This window comes from Pipistrellus hanaki (assembly GCF_964339955.1).
Source record: "Pipistrellus hanaki genome assembly, chromosome: 10".
Classification (NCBI taxonomy): domain Eukaryota; kingdom Metazoa; phylum Chordata; class Mammalia; order Chiroptera; family Vespertilionidae; genus Pipistrellus; species Pipistrellus hanaki.
In genome coordinates this window covers 55,773,386-55,798,001 of record NC_140512.1, presented here as the reverse complement: position 1 = coordinate 55,798,001, position 24,616 = coordinate 55,773,386, and the positions used below count along the sequence as shown (strand labels likewise).

The following is a 24,616-nucleotide window of genomic DNA, read 5'->3' as shown; positions in this document are numbered from 1 at the left end:
GAGAGAAACATCTATGTGAGAGAGATACATCAATTGATTGCCTCCTGCCTGCACCCTTACCAGGGCCGGGAATTGAGCCTGCAACCAAGGTACATGCCCTTGACCGGAATCAAACCTGGGCCCTTCAGTCTGTGGGTCGACACTCTATCCACTGAGCCAAACCAGCTAGGGCTGTGGTTTTTATTTTTAAAACCACATATTCCAAGGATTAAAATGCCTTCCAAGGACCTGAAATAAATTGAAACCATTTCCTGGTTCTCAGATACTTTAAATACTTAATTCTACAATCTGTGTTTTACATTTCCTATGTCATAGACTTCCTCCCTAGTCAGTGCCTATATTTTCTACATTATTTTGTTTTTGCCTTATTTTTTTTTTCTTTCTTTCTTTCTTTCTTTCTTTCTTTTTTTTTTTTTTTTTTAAAAAAAAATATATATATATTTAATTGATTTTTCACAGAGAGGAAGGGAGAGGGATAGAGAGTTAGAAACATCCGATGAGAGAGAAACATCGATCAGCTGCCTCCTGCACACGTCCCACTGGGAATGTGCCCACAACCAAGGTACATGCCCTTGACCAGAATCGAACCTGGGACCTTTCAGTCCATAGGCCGATGCTCTATCCACTGAGCCAAACCAGTTTCGGCTCTTTTTTCCTCCTACATTATTTTAAATGGCTGCATAACATTCCACAATAAGGAGGTAATTTTCTTTAATTTAATGATTTGAATAGTTAGCTCACTCTCTGTTTACAAAATCAGAAGAAAAATAAATAAATAAATAATCAGAAGAAAGTGAAATGGCACACAGAAAAGTCTCTCTCCTTGTTTCTCTCCCCGCTCTCGTGTGTAACCAACCTCCTTTCTTTGTCTCCTTCCAGAGTTTATTTAGATAGATGCAAGCAAATGTAAAGGTCATTTCTTATTTTTGTTTCTCTTTTTTAACCAGATTGTATTATATACACCATCCCTTACTTCAGCGTTTTTCAACCGCTGTTCCGCGGCACACTAGTGTGCCGCGAGATGTTGCCTGGTGTGCCGTAGGTGCAGACAAGACAAGAATTTTATAATTTTTCACTATTTTGTTTACTTAATATTTCATAATAAAGTAATTATAAAATACTTTCTTTGTGTTTATTTGATTCCTATTCAAGAGAATTACTTTATATATAGTCAATATAGGCACAGAGTTAAATTTTTTAACATTTTCTAATGGTGGTGTGCCTCGTGATTTTTTTCATGAAACAAGTGTGCCTTTGCCCAAAAAAGGTTGAAAAACACTGCTTTACTTTGCCCTTTTCACTTAATAATTTGTCTTGGGGATTGTTGTAACTCAGTGCATGGAGTTTCTTTATTCTTTGTTCTGCAGCTGCATGTCTTCCTTCTGAGCAGGGGCCATTGCTGACTTCCACACGGAAAGCACTGTGGTCATCCCACTGACTCCTGATCCCATCTCTTATCTATTAACTCCAAAACCTTGTCCCCTCCATCTTCCACCTCAACCCCTTTTTACTGGCTTGTTTTGTCTACAAGCTGTCAGGTTTCTGTAGGCTAACAGGGAATGTTCCTCTTGTTATAAGGACCCTTAAAGCTCCTGTAACCTTCAAGCTGGATTGAGGTGTCCACAGTCTTCATCCACAGCTCCCATTTCACCCCCATTCCCTCCTTGACCTCGTGTGACCTGCCTTCCTCTTCCTGTCTGTACTGAAACTCATCTTCGGATGTCATCTAATGGGAACATTCAACAGGTTGGTCTTTTTCTGTCTCCACCCTAGCACTTGAGTATCCATCCTTTTTTATTTTTATTTTTATCATTCACTCCTTAACCTTTTTTAAAATGACTCCTGCCCACTCCCACCCCCCTTTATACTAAAACTGATCTTCAGGTGGTCAACCAACCTTTTAATGGACAATCTCCCAAGAACCTGGCCTTGGCTCAGTTCGTTAGCCCCCATGCCTGGTGTTCCTGGTACCCTTATCCTCACCATGGGCTAGCCCTGGAGATTCTCTCTTCCTAGTGACTTCACTGCTATCCTTTCCTATCAGTGCTGTCCATTACCTCTAAATCAGATCCTAATTGTTGATATCTAGGCTATTAATAATAGTGGTCTCCGAACAAACCTTTCTCTCCACAGCCTCTTTCCCTCTCAAACTAAAAAATAAAGCAAGTCTTACATCATTCCCTTCTTCAAAACTCTTATTTCCAAATGGGTTAAGTACTAACTCCCCAATCTTATATTCAGGTCCTTCCACTATTTTAACTCAATTCAACTGGTGTTGACATCAGTTGGCATTATCTCCCACGGCTATAGAAGCATACCCTGTGCTCCAGCCGAACCCCCTGGCTTTGGTTCACCCTTCTGTCCACCTGGATTACATTTTCCCTCCATCTCTGCTATTCTAAATCTCACCCTCCCAACTAATTCTACTTGTCGCGATATCGTCACTAACCCTCCACCAAATGTGTTCGAGTTATCTGTATGGTTATCATAGTTTGCTACTGGATTCTGAACTCTGTTAAAACAAAAATGTGCATTTAGTGAGCCCTTCTATGTGTCAACCTGTGCTAAATGACTTGTATGCATTATCTCACCTACTCCTCACATCAGCATTGGTAGGCTCTGACTCTCCCCATTGAACGTTAAAGAAACTGAGGCTCAGGGAGATTAAGGAGCTTGCCCAGGACATGCAGCTGATGAGGGTGAAATCAGGTTCCTCCCTCACACTCATTGTCAGTCCATTCAGGCTGCCATAACAAAAATACCATCCATTGGATGGGTTATAAACAACAGAATTGTATTTCTCACAGTCCTTGAGGCTAAGTCCAAGATCAAGGCACCCACAGATTCCGTGTCTGATGAAAGTCTACTTCCTGCTTCATAAGCAGCTATCTTTTCGCGGTGTTCTTACATGGAGACAGGGTGAGGCTGCTCTAGGGGGGTGGGGGGGTATCTTTTATAAAGGCATTCACCCCATTCATGAGGGCTCCATTCTCAGGACCTAAGCACTTCCCAGAGTCCTCGTCTCCTAGAGCCACCACCTTGGAGGTTAGGATTTCAACACACGAAAAGGGGGAAGGATACAAACATTCAGTCTACAGCATTCTTGTTTGTGTTCTTATGGTAGCCAGCACAGAGTCCACCCCCTACAGCGTGTGTCAGATCAACGTGTTAAAAATGGTGTCTGTGTGTACACCAAGACTCTAAGTCCTGGAGCAGGGGGTGGGGATTGAAACAGTAATGAATTTGGAAGGCAGAATTGTTGGTGATGTTATCAAATGTCCACTATTGGGTTATGGAGCCTTAGGAATAAGCATTTAAAATGTACAGTTACTACGCAGGATTGCAGCTACTCTTCAATATTCTCTAATTGTCATTTACAGGTTAGCTGCGTCTCCCTGGTTTTATTGCCATACCCCCTGGATTGTCTCTCCACTCTCCTGTATTCCCACAGCCTTGGGAGCATGGCTCAACTCAGGGCTCCCGTACTTGTTGATTTTAACGTATGTTTGTGTGTGTGTGCACGGCAACGGGACAGAGGACGTGATGCGGGGTGCATTCCTCTCCCCCCTCTCCCCTTGGGCAGCTGCAGCCTGGATGCTTTCTCGGGGGAGGAGGCAGACAGAGCCGCTGACCCTTCGGCAAGTTGTCGCTCACCGAACAGGTGTCTGTCTCCCCCTCCTCCCGGAGGAGCGGGATGGCAGGACCCTCAGTGACAGGAGCGGCCCGCCAATGGGAAGTCGGGCTCTGGCGGCCGCGCCAATGGGCGGCCGGGGGCGGGCCCGGTTTCCCGGGAGCCCGGCGGGCGGGCGGGACTGGTCCTCCGGCCGCGGAGTCTCCGCGCTCACGCCGCCCGCGGCTGCTCGCGCGACTCCCGGCGGCTGCGGTGGCGGCGCCGATCGCCCGCCCGCGCTCCTCGCCGACGCAGGGCTCGGCGCCCCCGGCCGCGGCGCGGCTCCCCCGGCTCCGGCTCGGGCTCCGGCGGCGGCGGCGCGGCTCATGCCCCCGGGCTCCGGGCGCGCAGGTGGGCCGGCCGCCGCGGGGAGATAGGCCCCCGGGGGCGGCGGCGGCGGGACCATGGCCCGCAGACCCGGGGCGCCGGCCGCCTACGGGGAGGACTTCTCCTTCGTCAGCCCGCTGGTGAAATACCTGCTCTTCTTCTTCAACATGCTCTTCTGGGTGAGTCTTCTCTAGGGATCGCGGGGGCACCCGGGCTGCAGAGCAGCCCCCCGCGGCCGGGGAGGGGGCGTCCTGGGATGCCCGGTCCCAGGCGGGCGCGGGGAGCGGCACCCCCTAGTTTCCTAGGCTGATGGCACTTTGGGGTGATCCATCCTGGGGAGGGACACCCCAGGGTCGCCGCCGTGTCTGGAGAGGGCTGTGTCTGGAGGGGGCGTTGGGTGGAGGGGATGGAAGGGATTCGGGAAAGACTTAGGGGCATTCTCTGGGCATCGGATGAGGGTCTGTGTCAGGCCAAAGAGGTGGGATACAGAGGGTTGCCTGCTTTCCTGTTGGACCAAAGCAGACCCACTGGTACAGTCATGACTGGGGGACTTTCAGGCCTGGGGACTTGGGAGGCCCTGCTGGCAAAGAAGAGAGAGAGAGAGAGAGAGAGAGAGAGAGAGAGAGAGAGAGAGAGAGAGAGAGAGAGAGAGAGAGAGAGAGAGAGAGAGAGAGAGAGAGAGAACCCTTAAGGGGCTTTTATCTCTTCCTCCTGCAGGCCTCTGGTGCCCCCTGGCCTCAAAGGCTGAGAGGGACAGGAAGGGCCTCCAGGTGTGGATGTCTTTCCCAGCGCCTTCCCAAACTCTGCCCCCCTTTCTCAGGACCAGAGGCCATCCCCTGGGGTCTGCCGGCCTCCAGCATCTTTAGATGGGACTCCAGGTTGGGCTGGAAGGCCATGGGTGTTCTCAGAGTCTTCTGCTTGGGGGTGCAAGAGTGGAAAAAGCATGGGACTGGGCTTGCCTGGCTTCTCATGCCCACCCTGCCATTAACTGTTGACTTCATTGGCCAATGTGTTCACCCCTGTAGGCCTTAGTCTCGTCCTCCATCAAATCAAACCCAGTTTGATCAAGGATGGCAGAAATACTCCGCCGGAACGGAGAATCCAGCTGGTCCAGGTCATGAAATGTAGTTCCATCCTGTTTCATGTCCACAGAGTCCCCGGGCCCCTCTGGATCTGAGAATGTGGGGAGCTTCACCCCCATTCCCCTTTCTTCTTCCGGCTCCAGCTAGACCGGAGCTGCCGCTCCAGGTACCCATTATGCTTGCCCCTCTCTGCCTGAGACCTAAGTTCACACTTGCAGGAGGGAGTAATTATGCGTCTAAAATATGTTTCTGAGCAGAGAGAGCAGACCCGGCATCTAAGCCAGTTGTTGCAAAGGTTTCACAAGGGCTGTGGTGTGAAGCACAGAAGCACATAGGTGCTAGCCTGTTGGGACAAATAAGAGAGATCTTGGAGAGTGGTGATGACAGCTCACACTCAGCCATTGTCCTGGGGAAAATGAAGTTTGAGCTCTTAACAAGTTATCAGTTTTAGAACTGGGGGAGAAAATTTAGAAGACAGCATGTCCAGCACCTGCATTTTATATATGAGAGAGCTAAAGCACAGAGATGGTCATTGTTTTATCCAGGGCCCAACAGCTGGTTAGTAGGCTTGATCTGACAACTTTCCTGCTCACCCACAGTGCCTCTAGGGGTAGCTCTTGGCCCAGGTGGCTGCTACTGTAGCTAGAGTGTTTGCAGTATTATTATAGTAGCTAACCAGACAACTCAGGTTCCCATGGTCTAGGTTCTGCTTCAACTGCAGATTGGAAGAGAACAAGAGAAAATCTCACCACCCCTTGGCTTGGGGATATCCTAAAGGGAACTCCCCACCTAAGGGCAAGTCCCGAAGAACCCTCCTACGTGGTCACTGAGTGTGCCAGGCCAACGGCATGCCATCCTCGAGGACAGTGCCAGCACTAACATCGCGGGACCTCAGGTCCTCAGGCCGACTTCCCCTCTCAGCCAAGACTGCATCTCCGTCAGAGCCTTTGGCACCACACTCTTATCTGGGTTCCCCAGTGTCGACAACAGCTGGCTGCATCTGTTGCACTTATGTTCATGGTCATTTTCTTGGGCTTCCCCACTCCATTCCACCCCGCTCTTACCAGACACACGACCTGGGGAGGCCGCAGCCAGGGAGAGGGCCTGGCTCCATGGACCCATCTGCCTTGGTAAAGATGCTTCATCCGAGGTCCGAGGGCCTGGCCAGCCAAGCTGGCACAACCCTGGATTGGAGAAGAGCCCCTTCTTGGTTCTCCTTTAGGCCCATAAAAGCCAAAGGCTCTAGAAATGGCACAGCGAAGGACGCGTTTCTTTCTGGCACCAACTTACTGTGTGACCCGAAGCCAGGGTATCTGCCCCTCTGTCAATCTTTGTACTCCGAAAGAGAGCTTTTTTTTTTTTTTTGCATCTGTGAACTATTTAAAGATGAACGCAGCATCACTTTGGGGACTGTTTTAGTTCTTCAAGTCTTGGGGCGGATCTAAGGATCCATCTCTCTTGTGTCCTGGTATGCCTGGCACATTGGCCTTCCCCGGGACGGCACTTTTTGGTGGGTGTTCCTGAGTGTCGGTTCTCCCCCAGGCCCAGAGCTGCAGAGTTCCATTCCCCACAAGTGCAGCTGGGGATGAAGCACTGGTGCTGCAGATCGGGGTCATCTTTCTTCCCATGCCCCCTCCAGGGACTGGTTACTGGGTTTTCTTTGTTGCAGACTTCCATCATCCTAATCAAACCCCCTTCTTCTGTCCAGGAGGCACCCTTGGTTGGGACTGTGCACCCACTCTTTTTCCAGGCAGAGTGTCCTGGGAGCTGAGTATGGGTGATGTTTGTGACCACACCTGGAATCCATTGGGAAGGTAGCCAGCATCGTCTGTGCCATGCTCAGTGGTGGCAGTGGTGGCAGTGGTGGCAGGTTACCTCTGCTGCTCTAGGAGCCCTGCCCGTGGCGGGATTTGGAGCCTGACTCTGAAAGCTCCTTTGGCACCAGAACCAATGGCTCCTCTTTCCATTTTTTTTTTTAATTTTTATTTTTTTAATACAGAGAGGAAGAGAGAGGGATAGAGAGTTAGAAACATTGATGAGAGAGAATCATCAATCAGCTGCCTCTTGCACACCCCCTACTGGGGATGTGCCCGCAACCAAGGTACATGCCCTCGACCGGAATCGAACCTGGGACCTTTCTGTCTGCAGACCGACTCTCTATCCGCTGAGCCAAACCGGTTTCGGCTCCTCTTTCCATTTTAAACCTCACTTTCCCTTTTGCCTGGGAGTTCTGATTTTCTCCCCAGAATCATTGGGATCCCATGACTTGGAGTAGTTTTCCCAAGATACCAAAAGTTGTATTTAAATCTTCAATTCAAAAATAGTTACCTTGCCCTGGCCAGTGTTTCTCAGTGGTTAGAGTGTAAGCTCACGCTAACCAAAAAGTTGCGGGTTCGATTCCCGGTCAAGGGCATGTACCTGTGTTGCAGGTTCGATCCCTGGGGCCGGTTAGGATGTGTGTAGGAGGCAACCAACTGAACTCTTTTCATGCCCCTCACCCCATTTCCACTCTCTCTAAAAATCAATGGAAATATATACTCAGGTGAGGATTAACAGCAACAACAAAGAGGAACAGCTGCCTTTCCTCACCGATACAGGGACAGCTCTGTGCAGAGGGAGGACAGTGGGGTGGTACGTGCTTTATCAGCTGTGGGCATACGTTAGCGGGAGCATTATCAGCACTGCCCACAGCAGCCACCTCCTTTCTTGTTGGTCCTCTTCCCACTTGGGGCAACAGTTGGGGTGGCTTTTGAGTCAGGCAGAATCCAGAAGCTCAGACCTCCAGCCCATGCCTCAGCCCAGACTTGCTTGGAGTCCATGCCTCAGGGCTTTAGTTGTACTTTGATTGTCAGGCCCCTTATCTGTGCTGCACTTATGTGTTTGTTTAAGTCTCCTCTAGACTTCAGGCTCCTGAGGATGGATTAACTTCTGTATCCTCAGTGCCTAGCTGTGTTTGGCAAAGAGTGGGTGTTTATTGGATGTTTACTGGATGGCAAACGAGGGAGCAGATCCTACAGGATGGACATGCCCTTCCTTCCTCTCTCATGGACATCAGTCTGTCCATATGCATCACAACGTTAAGTCCTTGAGCATTCCTGCTAGGGGTTACCCAGCTGTGTTCTCCTTCGCAGTGGGTCCTGTGGCCCTCTCAAGCCAGGCCTGGAAAAATGACACCACCCCTCCCTCAGGGCCAGGTATAAATGCAATCGGTAGCTCATGGAATTTTTTTTTTTTACTTTCAATGCAGCACACATGGACCCCCATTCAGGTCCTCCCTAGGCTGATACAGGCCTCCGGTGAAGTATTTTCTTCAAGGAATTCACTTTCTTGTCCAGGACCACAGAATTGGAGTCTCCAAGGCACTCAGAATGCCCCAGACATCGCAGCACCATCTGTTATCATCTGACTCAGAAGCCATGAGGAAATGACCAGGCAGCAAGCCTGGCAAAAAACCCTCCTGGATGGCATGGGTCCCTTCCCGCCACCAACACACACACACACACACACACACACACACACCCCTAAAGACACTAGGAAGTAGAGCCCATCTCCCTCCCTCCCTGCCACCAACACACACATACACACACACACACACACACAGACACACACACACACACAGACACACACACACACACACAGACACAGACACACACACACACACACACACACACACACACCTAAAGACACAGGAAGTAGAGCCCATCTCCCTCCCTTCCCCATAGATTAAGCAGCTGCAATAAGTGAAGTAGTAACATTCTTTTTATTTTAAAAAAAATTTTTTAAATAAAATAATAAAACCTCATAGACACAGACAACAGTATAGTGATTACCAGAGGGAAAGGGGGCTGGGAGGAGGTGTAAGAGGGTAAAGGAGGGATAAATGGTGATGGAAAAAGACTTGACTTTGGATGGTGAACACACAAGACAATGTACATATGCTGCATTATAGAATTATTACCTGAAACCTATATAATTTTATTAACCAACGTCACCCCAATAAATGTTTTTTTTAAACCACCAAAAAAGAAGACAAGAACCATACCCTTTGCTGTCAAGTCACATGCCTACCTTCTTAACTACCCTAATAGCTTCTTTGCCTCCTACCAAGTAGGAAATTATAAACTTCGAGCCGTGTTTGAAAAAATAAATAAAAGAGAACATCTAGCACCTCTCAGGGTCTCCATAGCAGGCTCTGCATCAGGCTGGTCACTCCGGGGCCGTGAGTTTCAGTGTTTAGACCACTGTGAGCCCTTGTGGACTCATTTGTAAACTTGGAAAACCGAAACAGCCATGGCCTAAGCAAGCTAAAGGGTTGGCCCTAGACATTGAGGGGAAAGAGCCCCAATTCAGAAAGCCAAAAGCCATTTTCACACGGAGAGTTGCCACCTCAGAAACCAGGAACAGCAGTGCTGGGTTGGCCTCAGAAGGACCAGTGTGTGCAGATCCTGCGCCCGGCATTAGCTCTAGCAGTTTGTGATTTCCTTGATGTTATCCAAAATGAGAACAGAAAGTCTAAGAAACCAGAGTGCAGACTCACAGGGATGTTGGGAGGAACAGGATTTTGATTCCTACAAAGGGAATCATTCTAATATCAGCTGTCCTCCACCGCCACCTTCACAAGAGAAGGGAAAGACATTTCAAGGAAGAGGAGAGGACCTGGGACAGATGCACCCACTTCACACAAACCAGACTTCAGAATGTGGAAGACGGGGCTTTCTCTCGGGGACTGGTGGGCCCCGTGTGGTGATGCTGTGTCTTCTCCTTTTGGGGCACCGTTCCAGGGACTTCCCCTGCTGGCACCATCACTTCCTCCTGCTATCTTCCTTCCCCTTGCCTCAGCCCTACCCAGTTTGGAGATTGCCAGCTGCTCCCCGAAAAGAACTGTAGGCAGCTTCTTCCCATCTCATACGTCCCATGGTGAAGGCACTGGACCTGAGGTTGCTGTGAGGCAGAGAGAGGAAGGCATCCATGTGGCTGAGGCCATGAGGACCTACGTTCCAGACCCACTTCAGCCACTCACTTACTGAGTGAACCAGGGAAAGTTATTGGAATTCTCCCACATCAGTTTTATAAAATGGAGATACTAACACCTTCTTGGGGTCAAAATGCAATGAAATCCTATATAATAAAAGACTAATATGCAAATCGACCAAATGGCAGAAGGACTGGTCACTGTGACGCGCACTGACCACCAGAGGGCAGACGCTCAATGCAGGAGCTACCCCCTGGTAGTCAGTGCGCTCCCACAGGGTGAGCACCGCTCAGCCAGAAGTCGGGCTCGGGGCTAGTGAGCTCAGTGGCAGTGGCAGGAGCCTCTCCTGCCTCCACAGTAGCGCTAAGGATGTCCAACTGCCAGCTTAGGCCTGCTCTCGGCCTAAGTTGGCAGTCAGACATCCCCCAAGTGCTCTCGGACTACAAGAGAGTGCAGGCTGGGCTGAGGGGACACCCCCCCCCTCACCGGCTAAGTGCACGAATTTCATGCACCAGGCTTCTAGTAGTGATATAAAGTGTTTAGACCCATGTCTGGTCTATTACTATTGTTTTAGAAATAGCTCCAGAGCCCGGCTGGCCAGTGTGGTTCAGTTGTTGAGTGTTGAACTATGAACTTGGAGGTGGTAAATCAATTCCCTGTCAGGGCACATACCCAGGTTGCAGGCTTGATCCCCAATGCAGGGTGTGTAGAAGACAGCCGATCAATAATTGATGTTTCCATCTCTCTCTCTCCCTCTCCCTTCCTCTCTGAAATAAATTTTTTAAAAATATATATTTTATTGATTTTTTACAGAGAGGAAGGGAGAGAGATAGAGAGCTAGAAACGTCGATGAGAGAGAAACATCGACCAGCTGCCTCTTGTACACCCCCTACCAGGGATGTGCCCGCAACCAATGTACATGCCCTTGGAATCGAACCTGGGACCTTTCAGTCCGCAGACTGACGCTCTACCACTGAGCCAAACTGGTTTCGGCTCTCTGAAATAAATTTTTTAAAAAAATTTTAAGAAAGAAATAGCTCCTAGAAGTCACCTGTTGAGGGTGAACTTGAAGAGCGAGAATGTGTGCTTCTCCTGACAAGTAGCAAGTAGATGGAGATAGAGCCTGGCTTCCTTCAGTCTTGAACTCCCTACTATTAGCCAGAGCGAGATGATAATTAATGATGTCTTTATATGTTACTAGAGGCCCGATGCACGAAATTCATGCAAGAGTAGGCCTTTGCAGCTGCCGCTGCCTGGATCCTTCTCCTGCTGCCTCAGCAGCTGTCTAGATCCCTCGGCTGCAGTCCCGGCTTCGTCCCGAAGGTCGTCTGGTCTAATTAGCATATTATGCTTTTATTATTATACTTTACAGAGCAGTTATATGTATATAACTTCTGTTATCTACAAGGACTTTTCATAGGTTCATGCTTTAAGGCTTGACACACCATCTTAGTCTTAAAATAGAAATGGACTCCCAAGAGCTAATCTGTTTGTGATTTTTGGCATTTGAGCACTAGAGCCAGGAGAACTCTTGTTCAGGGCCTTAACTTGAGGCCCCTATAGCCCTTCCTCTCCCAGCCCTGATGGCCCTGAAGTAGTGTCCTGGAGGCTGGAATAAGGTTGTTTCTCACAAACATCAAATTGTGGCCATCTTTTCCCAATTTGTTGGGGAACGGGTGGAGGAGGCAAGATAATGAAGATAATTTTTTTTTCCCCCTCTCCCATGAACATTAGTACCTGTGGCTGCTTATCTACCAGCTAATGCTAGCCATTGGCAAAGGAAAGAAGACAAATAGCAACCAAATATTATAGAAAATAGGAAACTAGTTAGAGTAGTGCCTATATTATTATTTTATGGGATGCAGAGACATATGTTTAACATCCACATCATCTCTTAGTAGATCATTCCTTATTTCTATGATAGAAATTATGTTGTGCTTCCTCTCATGACACACTGAGGACACATTATTCCTGTCATATTCTCGTAAAAAATGTGTCATCTGATTCGAATTGTGAGGAAACAATCAGATAAATCCAAATTGAGGGACATTATGCCAAACAACAGGCCTGGACTTACAGAAAATGTCAGTGTTGCCCTAGCTGGTTTGGCTAAGTGGATAGAGCGTCGGCCCATGGACTGAAGGGTCCCAGGTTCGATTCTGATCAAGGGCATGTACCTTGGTTGCAGGTTCAATCCCTGGCTCCGGGTCAAGTGGGTGCAGGAGGCAACCAATCGATGTATCTCTCTCACATCAATGTTTCTCTTTGTCTTTCCCTCTCTCTTCCACTCTCCCTAAAAATGAATGGAAAAATATATCCTTGGGTGAGGATTAACAACAGCAACAAAAAAAAAAGCAGAATAAGGATTAGCAATGATGTAGAGAATCTGGAACCCTCATACATTGCTGGTGGGCCTGTGAAATGGTACATCCACTGTGGAAAAAAACAGTTTGGCAATTCTTCAAAAAATTAAACATAGAATTACCATATGACCTGGCAATCCCATTCCTATGGCCTGGCAGTTCCACTCTTTGGTGTGTATCCAAAAGATTGAAAACAGGTATTCAAGCAAAAATTTATAGACAGATATCTATAGCAACACTATTCACAGTAGCCCAGAGTGGGGGGGAAAAAACACCTAAATGTTCATCAATGGATGAATAGATAAACAAATTGTGTTATATCCATACAGTAGAATATTACTAGGACATAAAAAGCATGAAGTACTGATACATGCTGTAACATGGATGAACCTTGAAAACACTAGGCTATGTGAAAGAAAGCAGACATAAAGAGCCACATATTTTATGATTCCATTTATAGGAAATGTGCAAAATAGGCAAAACCATAGACACAGAAAGCCAGTTGGTGGTTGCCAGGAGTTGGAAACGTGGAGGGAATGGTTACTGTTTAGGGGGTACAGGGTTTCTATTTGGGGTGATGAAAAAGTCCTGGAACCTGATAGTGGTGGTGGTTGAACAGAAATGTGAATGTATGTAAGGCCACTGAACTGTACACTTTAAAATGGTTAATTTTTGTGGTGTATGTATTTTACCACAACTTTTAAAAGAGTCAGTATCTTTAAAACAAAGTAAAGGGGGAAAGCTGCAAAACTGTTTCAGGGTAAAGAGGACTTGATCACTAAATGCATGATCCTTAATTGGCTCCTGGATCTGAAAAAAGAAGAAAATAGTTAAAAGGACATTATCAGGATAAGTGAAAAACGTTAACATGGACTTAATTTAGATAACAGTAATAGCTAAATTAACACTTAAGAGAAAAATTAACGTATCAAAATTGTATCTATATAATAAAAGCCTTAAGTGACCCTTACAGCAGAACGACCGGTCACTATATGTGCACTGACCACCAGAGGGCAGACACTCAATGAAAGAGCTGTCCGCTGGTGGTCAGTGTGCTCCCACAGGAGGAGCTCCACTCAGCTAGAAGCCAGGCTCATGGCTGGCAAGTGCAGCGGCAGTGGTGGGAACCTTTTCCGCCTCCGAGGCAGTGCTAAGGAGCAGCAAGCCGAGAGGTAAGGAGCAGTGAGAAGGCAGACATCCCACGAGGGGTCCCGGACTGCAAGAGAGTGCAGGCCAGACTGAGGGACCCCTCCCCCCCAGTGCATGAATTTTGTGCACCTGGCTTCTAGTAGGCTATACCAACAGAGCACTGTAGCCTCCCAGTGCTCAGTTACCTGAACAGTTTTAAGATCTGCTGCTTTACATTTTGGTGGTTGCATGCAAGAGAATCCCAGTTTAAGAAAATCTGATATAAAAAATGAGGATATACAAAACTAATAAATGGAGGGTGGCTATTTTAATGATATATTTTATTTATTTATTTATTTATTTATTTATTTATTTATTTAATATATTTTATTGATTTTTTTACAGAGAGGAAGGGATTGGGATAGAGAATTAGAAACATCGATAACTGCCTCCTGCACACCCCCTACTGGGGATGTGCCTGCAACCAAGGTACATGCCCTTGACCGGAATCAAACCCAGGACCTTTCATTCCACAGGCCGACGCTCTATCCACTGAGCCAAACCAGTTTCGGCTATATTTTATTTTTTTATATTTAGTTACAGTTTTTCAGATTTTCCTTGGTTTTGATGACTTGGACAGTTCTGAGGAATACCGGTCAGATGCTTTGCAGAATTTGCAGAAATATCCCTCTCTTGGAACTTGCCTGATGTCTTTCTCCTGATTATGTCGGAGTTACGGGGTTTTGGGAGGTAGACCACAGAGGTGCAGTGCCATTTCCATCACATCATATCACACACCAGTGCTTTTTCTCGTTGATGTTGACCTTGATCATTTGGCTGAGGTATGTTTGTCAGGGTTCTCCACTGTAAAGTTTGGCGCCCCTGTCCCCCCCCCCCCCGCCTTTCCATACTGTACTCTTGGGAAGGAAGTTACTATGTGCAGCCCACACTTAGGAGTGGGGAGATACACTCTGTCTCTTCAAGAGAACAGTGCTTACATAAATTATTTGGAACTCTCCTGCATGGGAGATTTGTCTTTTTTCTCTCATTTACTTATTTATTAAGTCATTTATATCAGTATGAACTCATGGGCATTTATTTTATATTTGAGGAAATAACCCCATACTTCCTTATTTTGATGTTCCTCTGTCTTACCCACATCAATATGTGGTTTTGTTTTTGCTTGTTTTGGAGCATTTCCTTATTTTCTGTTATTATAAGAAACTCCAGGCTTATCTTGTATATTTCCTGCCCCAGTTCTAGAATCAGCCACTTTCCGAGGAGCCCAGGGGATGGCTATTTTCATTTTTAGTTGATTACTCACCCCACATATGGATAAAGGTACTGGTGCATGCACGTTATTTTACATAATTTGATTGACAACTCTTCAGGAGCATGCCTTTTGCTGGACTCAGCTATTTTAAAAACTATGTTCTAGTTTTTTTAAAGTTTCCAGCGAGATTTTATTCTAGCCAGCATATGAAAAGCTGTTCTAAGATAAGAAGTGTCTTTATCTCCATCCTTATCATGAAAGGAGGTCATTGGTGATACTGTGGGGTGTTATAAGAGTTTTGTGGCAAAGGCTGATATGGTGGAATGAGAACCAAACTGAGTTTGGAAATTGGATTTAGTCCAGATGCTACCACTGCACCTATGTGCACTTGGTCAAGTATCACTTCGCTCTTTCTGCCTCATCTGTAAAAAGAGATGAGTGGCAGAACTCATTTCTGAGGCTCCATTCAGTTTTTAAATGCTCTGCTATTAACAACACAGCACTATTTTGGAGCTTTGAAGACTTCGAGGTGGGAGATGTGGGCAAGAATAGAAGTGTGAAAGGGCAGCGTGTGGCTCCGGAGAAAGAGGCAGATCGATGACCGAAATGCGGGGTTTTAGAGTTGGCTGGTGAGCACCAGCATCAGTGGGATCATTCATAATCATGTTAAATATTAATGATAACATTAAAGCCTTATTCTTGATTGTAATATAGCTTGTGGCTGCTGCTCTAGATCCCTGGCAGAGTGTGTTTTAGGCTGTGGTTCTCAAACTTGGCTACACATTGGAATCACCTGGAATACAATCGGAACTACTGTTGACCAAGTTCCAGTGCCAGAGGTTCAGATATACTTGTTTTGGGGTATAGCTTAGGCATCAGGAGTTTTTAAAAGTTCTCCCTCCCCCGCCCCATTCTAATGGCAGCCAAGGTTGAGAAGCACTGCTTTAGACTATAGAGGCTCTTGCCCCTCTCCCAGATTACACATGCGCCTCCTTAAGGATAAGGACCACATCTTTGCAGCCCCCAGAGTACCTTGTACATAACACCTGATGAACTGGGTTTGGATAGTGTATTAGCTTTCCTATTGCTGCTGTAAAAAATTACCACAAACTCACAACACAAATTAATCTTCTTACAGTCCTGGAGCTCAGAAGTCCAAAAAAGCTCTCACTGGCCTAAAATCAAGGTGCTGGCAGGGATGGTTGTTTTTTTCCTGGAGGCCCTACAGGAGAATCCATTTCCTTGGTTCATGGCACCCCATCACTCCAACCTCTGTTTCCATTGTCACACTTGTCTCCTCTGACACTGACCCTCTTGCCTCCCTCTTTAAGGTCCCTTGTGGTAATATGGGGCCCAACTGGATAACCTCCCCATCTCAAGAGCCTTAACTGAATCACATTTGCAAAGCCCCTCTTGTCACATAAGGTAACATTCGCAGGTTCTGGGAATTAGTACAGGACGTCTTTGGGGGGGGGACACTATTCTATCTACCACAAACAGAGACAGAACAACTGCTCTAGCTACAGGCCCATGCCTGGAATTAAGCCACCCTGTGATACATGGCGGCTCTCACTTTCCCTCTCTTGTTTTAGCTGTGTCAGGGTTTAATTAGAGATCATCTTTGTGGAAAGTTATACACCCTTGTGAAAATTTAACATGTGAAAAAAAAACAGAGAGGCACCTGAAAGCAACAGAAATAAAGAGCAGATACGTATTTTTAAATGATCCAGTAAAGTGATATTCAGAAGTGTAATTGCCTGTGGTGTTTAACGAGCAGGCAGAGATGCTCCGTCACTCTGGCAAAGGGCTGTGCCTCAGGGCCGGGGGGATGCCTGCATCTCCGTCCTCCGCTTTTCTTGCCGCCCACTCACCCTGTTGCTCCCTGAGCCCGGTTGTGCTTAGGACAAGAAGCACGTTGGCACCTCCAGCCCCACCCTCGGCTCTACAAGCCACTCCCTGGGCAAAGTGTGTGCGGGCCCGATGATAGCATATCTGGCCCGAAGCCAGAGACAGTGTCAGACGGTTGCGAGTAAGGAGAGGGGGCTGGAAGACATGGTTGTGGATAAGGGTTTCCCTTTTACCGCTGAATACACCGGTAGAGGCCCCTGAGGAAAAAAATGTCTTTCTATGGAGGAATTAGTCTGACCCTGTTACCTGCTATAGGGGTCTAATTCCCTTCTCCCACGAAAGCCCCACGATGGCTCTTTCCAGCTGGTCTCTGTCTTGCAGGACAGTGGAGTCTAGCCAGCCATATCCCCGACTGAGGTGGTCAAGACCCTGTTCTGAGAACTCTCTCCAGCCAGAGCGCAGCCCCAGCTATTGCCATGGTGACAGCCAGCTGCTGCTTAGCGCCACCAGCCTGGGGACCAGGAAAAGGCAGCCTAAGGAGGTGCAGACTGGGCAGCCCTGCGCTCCTGGAGGCCTTAGTGGGCGGCAGAAAGATCCCTTAGAGGACCCCCGGTGGTCTCTGATGGGTTGTTCCCTCAGGGTAGTCAGGAAGTTCAAAAGGCTTAGCTCCCTCCATTCCTCCACACTGTAATCGGGGTTTGTAGAGAGAAAGTTCCTTTGCCAAGGGAGTTCTGCTGTTCTTACACCCACACATTCATGCATGCATTCTTTCACTTTGGTATGCACTTTAATTCTTGAATTTGACATCATATTGACCTTCAAGAAAGCCGGAGACCTGGGAGTATCTACGTGTCCTGCTTTGACTTTAAGACCTGCCCTTGGATGTAGCTGGGTTAGAATTCGGAACTTCATGGAGCTTCTGTGTGACCCAGGGCAACTTAGTTAACTGAGTAATGACAGTCTATTGTCGGGCATTGTGGTGCATACTTTCCATACATCATCTTATTTCATTTTCATCTACTTTTTAAAAATGTAGTTGTTTTTAATCCCCACCTTTAGACACAGAAACTGAGGCTCCAGATTTGTCCAGCATGGACCCAAGTCTGAGTCATTCTGAAGCCCAAGTTCTTAGCCATTGTTCTTCACCTTGTAAGCTGTAATTTCCTCATCTGTAAAATGGGGATAATAGCCGCCTCACAAGATAACTGTGTTGTGAGGATGGATGGGAAAATCTTGGTAAAAGCTTTTCATGAAAATCAAGCGCTATCAACTATCAACTGTATCCCTGGGGAGGAGAAGGATGCTTATCTCTGGGTCCTGGGAAAGACCTCAACTCTCCTTTAAGGTTATCCAATGGTGGTCAGGCCGCTGGTTTCCAAAATCCCGGAGTCTAGCTGGTCCCTTGTCTCCGCAGGTGATTTCCATGGTGATGGTGGCCATAGGAGTCTATGCTCGGCTGATGAAGCACACAGGTGAGCTACGACTCCGTCTCCCTACGACTCTTGCTAGGGCTCTTCCTTCTCTGTCTCCTTCAGCCCTGCACCACTCCTTCCCATATAAGCTATGGGACTAAATGGAGCAACCACCCTCTAGCCAAATCTTGTTCTCACGTCAGTTCACCTGGATTTCCCAGACCTCCCATGAACCCTGCAAATATACCTGCCTTTTAGGCTTAGGAAATGCCTAGGAAAGAAGGTAGGCCTCTGGGAACACAGTAATCAGAGGTTTCAGCCCTTCCCTCACTCTGTCCTGGAGTAACCCAGCCTCCATTCCCATTCCAGTGCACAAAATCTCCGAGAAACGATCAGCAAAGCTGGTGAGCCTAATACTATCCCAATTCTTTTCTGGAGCGAAAGTGGTCACTCCTTTCTTGAGCCAAGGAATGAAGGCTCTTACTTTGTTAGTTCCTCAACTTAAATGCCACAAACCCTGCTGGGCCCTTTTTGTTCTCCCCTGAGAGGGAAGTACTGCCTCCCCATAACCTTCACCCAACTACACTAGACACCACCACCCCCACTAGGGGAGGAGAACATTTGGGGGGGGGGGGCACCTCCACCCGTTCCTGGGTCGGCACCAGGCTCAGACTGAGAAACAGCCCCTTCTCCCAGAAGCAGCCTGGGCCCTGGCTGTGGATCCAGCCATCCTGCTGATCGTGGTGGGCATCCTCATGTTTCTGCTCACCTTCTGTGGCTGCATCGGATCCCTCCGTGAGAACATCTGCCTCCTGCAGACGGTGAGTGCTCAGCGGCCCCACCAGGAAGACCTAGGCCCCCTTCTCGCGTGCCTCTCAGCCTCCCAGTGCCATTCCTACAACCTTTCGATTTCCTCTGTCCCACCCTACCCCCAAGGTTGGTGCTGTCCACTCCTCACCGTAGAGTTCAGCCCAGGTGACCCCTTTACCGGGAGGGGGGTCCTCTGGGAGAAGTACCCTGGGGTCCCTCAGTACTTCCCACGGCCCTGGGAGGGGCTGCTGCCCAGCGTGGTAACAGACAGCTGCCTTTTCCTGCCCCCTCCCCACAGTTCTCACTCTGCCTCACCATCGTGTTCCTGCTACAGCTGGCTGCCGGGGTCCTGGGCTTCGTCTTCTCAGACAAGGTAGTGTTGGGAGCCAAGGGCCTTCTCTGGTGTGAACCAGAAGAAGAAGGGAAAGTTTCTGCCTGGGATTAGCCTGATTAACTAACCCAGCACCAAGAAGCATCAGCCTTTGAAAGTTTCTCCTCAGGGATGAATGAATAGCCTTTAAAGTCACCATATTTAAAGAGGACTTTAAGATTGTCCCCCTCTGACAATCTGAGAGGCTAGCAGGGAAGTAAGTTCTATGAACACAAAGTCAAAATAATCTTCAAACTTTAACGGCAAATGATTGCACCACAGACAACATGAAGAGCATTTTACTTCTTTTGGGGGGAAATGTCTATTGGAATAAATAGTAGGAAGGAAGGAGCAAAGTAAACAAGAGTCTGAACGGCGCTTACCACATCTGGGTGTGATCTGTCATTCAGTGATAGTTCCTTTCATTAAGAACCAAAATTCCTTTCCAAAGGGCAAATGATTGTAGAGGACAGTATAGGATTATGGAGAAGATGTTTTGGGGAAAAGTAGTGGAGCAAGAAGGAAGAGATCATGGTAGGAACTATGAAGTTGAGAGCCACTGTATTCATTCAGCATGTCCTAGTCCTTCTGGCTTAGTAAACTCTTAAAATGATAAATGTAGATGTTTTGAGCCTAAAGAGATGTAATTCTCTTATGTCCACTAGAGGTCAGTGCTTTAGCTTAGTAAGTCTTTTTCTGCTAAAAAAAAAAAAAAAAAAAAAAAGTTCCTCTGCTTTGCATCAATCAGCAAGTATTTGGTGGTAATAGTATCAGAAGTAGATAAATATTTGATTATCATGAAATGTGGTGCTTTGGAGGTCCACTGGTGCCTGAGGGCCTAAGGATGGATGGGCTTCAGAACTGGCTCTCTTCCATCACTAGGACCTGGTTCTGATTTCAAAGCTAACTTAAACAAGGATCACTGCTGTCTGCTGTGATTTCTGCAGGGAGGAGCAGGTTAGGGTTTAGCTCTGTGTTCTTACTCCCTACTTCTGTCTCTGGCAGGCACGAGGGAAAGTGAGTGAGATCATCAATAATGCCATTGTGCACTACCGAGATGACTTGGACCTGCAGAACCTCATTGATTTTGGCCAGAAAGAGGTATGGGCTAAGAGGTGGGGGTGGGCAGCTAGTGGTCCGGGTGGCTGTGAGCAAAAGTGCCTTCCCAAGAGAGGCCTCACCCTCCAGGCCTGTGGGCCTCTTCATTGCCTGCCGGAGTAATGGATTCTGGGAAGGGGGTTGGAAAAAGAAATCCATGCAGGGTGCTTTAAAAGCATTTTTAAGGGCATAGAACAGAATATATAGTAATCTACCACTTGCATAAAACAAGAGGGAGGAAAGAACATGTATTCATATTTGCAAAAGGAATCTGAAAGGATATGTAAGAAACTATGATAAGAGGTTGCTTATGGAGATGATGAAGAACTGGGGAGATTTTTTAATATTATCTTTTATTCGGAAATTAAAAATTTTTAATTGTGATAAAATATACATAACATAAAAATTACCATTTTAACCATTTTTAAGTGTACTGATCTGTGGCTGTAAGTACAGTCACATTGTACAACCATCATCACCATCTACCTCCAGAACTTTTTCATCTTCCCCCACTGAAATTCTATACCCATTAAGCAAGAACTCCCCATTTCCTCCTCCCCCAGTTTCTGGCAACTACCATTCTACTTTTTGTTTCTATGAATTTGACAACTCTAGTACTTATAAGTGGAATCACACAGTATTTGTTCTTTTGTGACTGGCTTATTTCACTTAGCATAATGTCTTCAATATTCATCCATGTGTCAAAATTCCCTTCCTTTTTAAGGCTCAACAATATTTCATTGTATGTATATCCATTCATCTTTTGATGCACACTTGAGTCAGTTCCAACTTTTGGCTCTTGTGAATAATACCGCTATGAATCAAAAGCTACATTTTAAATAAAAGTGCTTCTGAGACCAGTGTTGAGTTCCCCTTCCCTTGGCATCATAGACACTGACCTAGTCCTACTCGCTTTCATGGAGTAATTATGGGCCCACAATATTGCAGGTCCTCCTCCTGTGTCTTCTCTACATTAACACAAATGTTTGCAACACTGAGCCTTTTACTTCCATCAGTGTTTTTGAACACCTCCTTTTGCCAGGCTCTGTGCTATTCAGGACTTCAAAACCAGAAACTGCCCTCAAGAAACTCATAGTTTAAAGTGTAAAACTTCTTCACCTGAAGGCCATTGAAAAACTTGGGCTCATGTTTCAAGGTTGTGTTAAACACAACCTGCCTTTACAAGTGGAAGCTTGCCATGGACTTTGGCTGTTCTGAGAATTCTCCTGATCACCTCGTTGTGAGTGTGGGTGATTCTTAACCTCTGTGATGGGCTTTGTTGCAGTTCAGCTGCTGTGGAGGGATTTCCTACAAGGACTGGTCCCAGAACATGTACTTCAACTGTTCAGAAGACAATCCCAGCCGGGAGCGTTGCTCTGTGCCTTACTCCTGTTGCTTGCCTACTCCCAACCAGGTGAGCAGACGGTCACACCTCATTTCCTTCCGGGCAGTGATCTGAGTTACCTTCTGATTAGGACAGTCACAGTTAGGAATCCCCATTTCCTAGCTTAACCAATCAGTTTTGTTGGACAGCTGTCAGATGTTCTTCTTCACCCCAATCTGATGGCCTTTTACTCATGCAGCCCACATGGGAGTTCAGAAGGGGCGAGTCTCTGAAGCAAAGAGAACTGGACTTGGATCTCTCCGAGGAAGGGAGCCTGCATTTAGCAACTTATAACCTAGCATCCTCCAAATGTATTCTCTATCAATTCAGGGCTTTAAGAAGGGTGGGCCCTGGCCGGTTTGGCTCAGTGGATAGAGCATCGGCCTGCGGACTCAAGGGCCCCAGATTCGATTCCAGTCAAGGGCATGTACCTTGGTTGTGGGCACATCCCCAGTAGTGGGTGTGCAGGAGGCAACCGATCATTGTTTCTTTTTCATTGATGTTTCTAACTATCCCTTTCCCTTCCTCTCTGTAAAAAATCAATAAAAAATATATTTAAAAAATAAATAAATAAAAAGAAGGGTGGGAAGCCCATCAGCTATGGTCTGAAAGAAAAGGTGATTGGAATGGGAGTCCCACTCGGCTTTTTAACTTTCTCACTAGGCAGTGATCAACACCATGTGTGGCCAAGGAATGCAAGCCCTTGAGTACTTGGAAGCTAGTAAAGTCATCTACACCAATGGCTGTATTGACAAGTTGGTCAACTGGATACACAGCAACCTCTTCTTACTTGGTGGTGTGGCACTGGGCCTGGCCATCCCCCAGGTAACTTACCCTGCAAGACCTGTGGGTCCCACCTTTCTGCAGAGACTCCTTTGTTTGGGGGAGGGCACCTGGGATCAGCTAGGGTGTCAGGCACTGACATTGCTGAGGAGCAGGGGATGAGATGGTGCTGACCGAACTGGGAAGATTGAGTCAGGGAAAACAAGGGCATTGCTCATTGCTGAGGGCCCAATCCTTCTTGCCTCTCCCAGCTGGTGGGAATCCTGCTGTCCCAGATCCTTGTGAATCAGATCAAAGATCAGATCAAGCTACAGCTCTACAACCAACAGCACCGGGCTGACCCATGGTACTGAGAATCCACCTGCACCTCCTCACTGTGGCAACGGGCAAGCCTCATCACCAACAGCAGTGGGTACAGCTCCCAATGGAGATTTGGATTCCCCCCACCCCACCCGGCAACAGCCCAGTGGGAAGAAGCAAACTCCAAACAGGCTGATGGCAGGTGTTCAGGTGGCTCAAGTCTCGGGAAGATGTTCCTTCGCTCCTCTTTCCAGCCCTCAGTATTGTTAAAGTTGTTTTGTATTGTTTCTTACCTAACCCGTTAGGGTTTATGTTCTTTTAAGTTTTGTCTGGGCACAGATGTTTGGGAACAGCAGTTGCACAGAGTCATGAGGGTGTAGCTGCTGCTTTTCACGGAGGCGCTATAACCGACTGCTCTACTGAGGTTGACGGACACACTCAGAATCCAACTGATGCCAGCAAGACCTGGCTGAGGAGTGACCCAGCAGCTCTGCCTGGAGTCCATTTGGCATGGTGCTGGCTCCAGAAGGGAAGGGAATGGAGCAGGCAGTGAGCTTGGGGGTCAGCTGGGGACAGTTGTGTGTGTTGGGTAGCAATGGAAGGCAATATGTTTACTAAATGCCTGCCCTGCCATCCTCCCAGGTAGTCAGAGTGAGGTACATCCTGTCCCTCCCTCATCTCCATGGAAACGTGGCAGCAAGGGCAAGGGGAGACAGCAGCAGCCAAATTCATCCCTCTCTCTCTGACACCCTTTGAAAAATGTTCGGGACCATGGTCTCCATATTCTGCAGCCAGCAAAGGTGGAACTGAGCCATTCCTTCTTTTTCATCCCTCCAGCGTGGCCCTCCCTCTCCAGCAAGAGGGGTTCTTTAAGCTTGGCAGTGTACTGAGGGGGTGAGGTAAACCCCCGCCCTCTCGCCCCCATTCCCCTGCACCAGAGCTCAGTATTTCTACAGTGTTAGAGGCAAGGATCTCGCTGGGGCAGGGGGAGCCAGCAGTGGCAATAAAAGTTTGTTGACCTGGGCTAAGCTGAACTCCATGAATTTTCCATTCTGGCAACTAGGAGGGGAAGGGTAGAGGGCCCAGCGTGGGCCCTCCCTCCAGGAGAGGACTGGAGACTCCCTAAATACCGCTGTCCCTCCTCGGCCCCATGTCCCTCTGAGTCTATCAGATGTACCCCCTTCTCCCACAACCCGCTCTCATGCTTAGGTCGAAAGATGCCAATTCTGATCTGGAAATGCGTTCATTGTATCCCGAAGCCTAATGTTAATTTCCTTTTCCCAGACTAAAAAAGTGAACTAACATTTGCCATCCAAACCTTTTAGGGTAGGGAGGGGGAGGTAAAGAGATGTCTGGACACCACGGTCCAGCTCTCTCCCTGCGTGAGACAGGAGCGAGGAGGGAAAAGCCACCTCTTCACTCCCAGGCTTGGCCCTCTAGCCCCTCTTTCTTCTTTATCTGGGAGAGCTGGTCACCACAGCCCATCTTGCTCAGGAGAAGACTCAGAGAAACATTTGATCCGGGATCGGGGCTTCTCCGGGCCCAGAGGAGCGTGCAAGGGCGGAGGAGCGTGCAAGGGCGGCGAGCGGGGAGGCCGCCGGGCGGCGGAGGGCGGGGGCGGGGCCGGGGCGGGGCCGTCGTGGGTGGTCCTCGCCCCCGCGGCGGCCAGAACCCGCTCCCCAGCGCACCCCCCTCCGAGGAGCTGGGGGCTGGGCTGCGTGACCCCATTGCGCTGTGAGTGTCCCCCGAAGTCTGCTCGCCCGCCCCTGCTGTCGGGGGCGGGGGGCTCCGATTAA

At 47.9% G+C, this 24,616-nt stretch overlaps 1 protein-coding gene across 4 annotated transcripts; it reads left to right on the top strand.

The window, feature by feature from the left end:
• The first annotated feature begins 3,843 nt into the window (after nucleotides 1–3,843).
• Nucleotides 3,844–23,843, top strand: TSPAN33 (tetraspanin 33). 4 transcript variants are annotated; one of them, XM_084896830.1, is made up of 8 exons: nucleotides 3,844–4,176; nucleotides 18,078–18,135; nucleotides 18,775–18,896; nucleotides 19,184–19,258; nucleotides 20,261–20,356; nucleotides 21,639–21,767; nucleotides 22,401–22,562; nucleotides 22,772–23,843. In XM_084896830.1, exons 1-8 carry the CDS (start codon nucleotides 4,075–4,077, stop codon nucleotides 22,871–22,873), a joined length of 846 nt encoding a protein of 281 aa, XP_084752956.1. In that variant the 5' UTR covers nucleotides 3,844–4,074; the 3' UTR covers nucleotides 22,874–23,843. The 4 variants fall into 4 exon arrangements, with proteins under 4 accessions (XP_084752956.1, XP_084752955.1, XP_084752954.1 ...); XM_084896829.1 differs by having other exon boundaries at nucleotides 3,846–4,176; nucleotides 18,772–18,896; XM_084896828.1 differs by lacking the exon at nucleotides 3,844–4,176 and adding an exon at nucleotides 16,878–17,204.
• The last annotated feature ends 773 nt before the right edge of the window (nucleotides 23,844–24,616 follow it).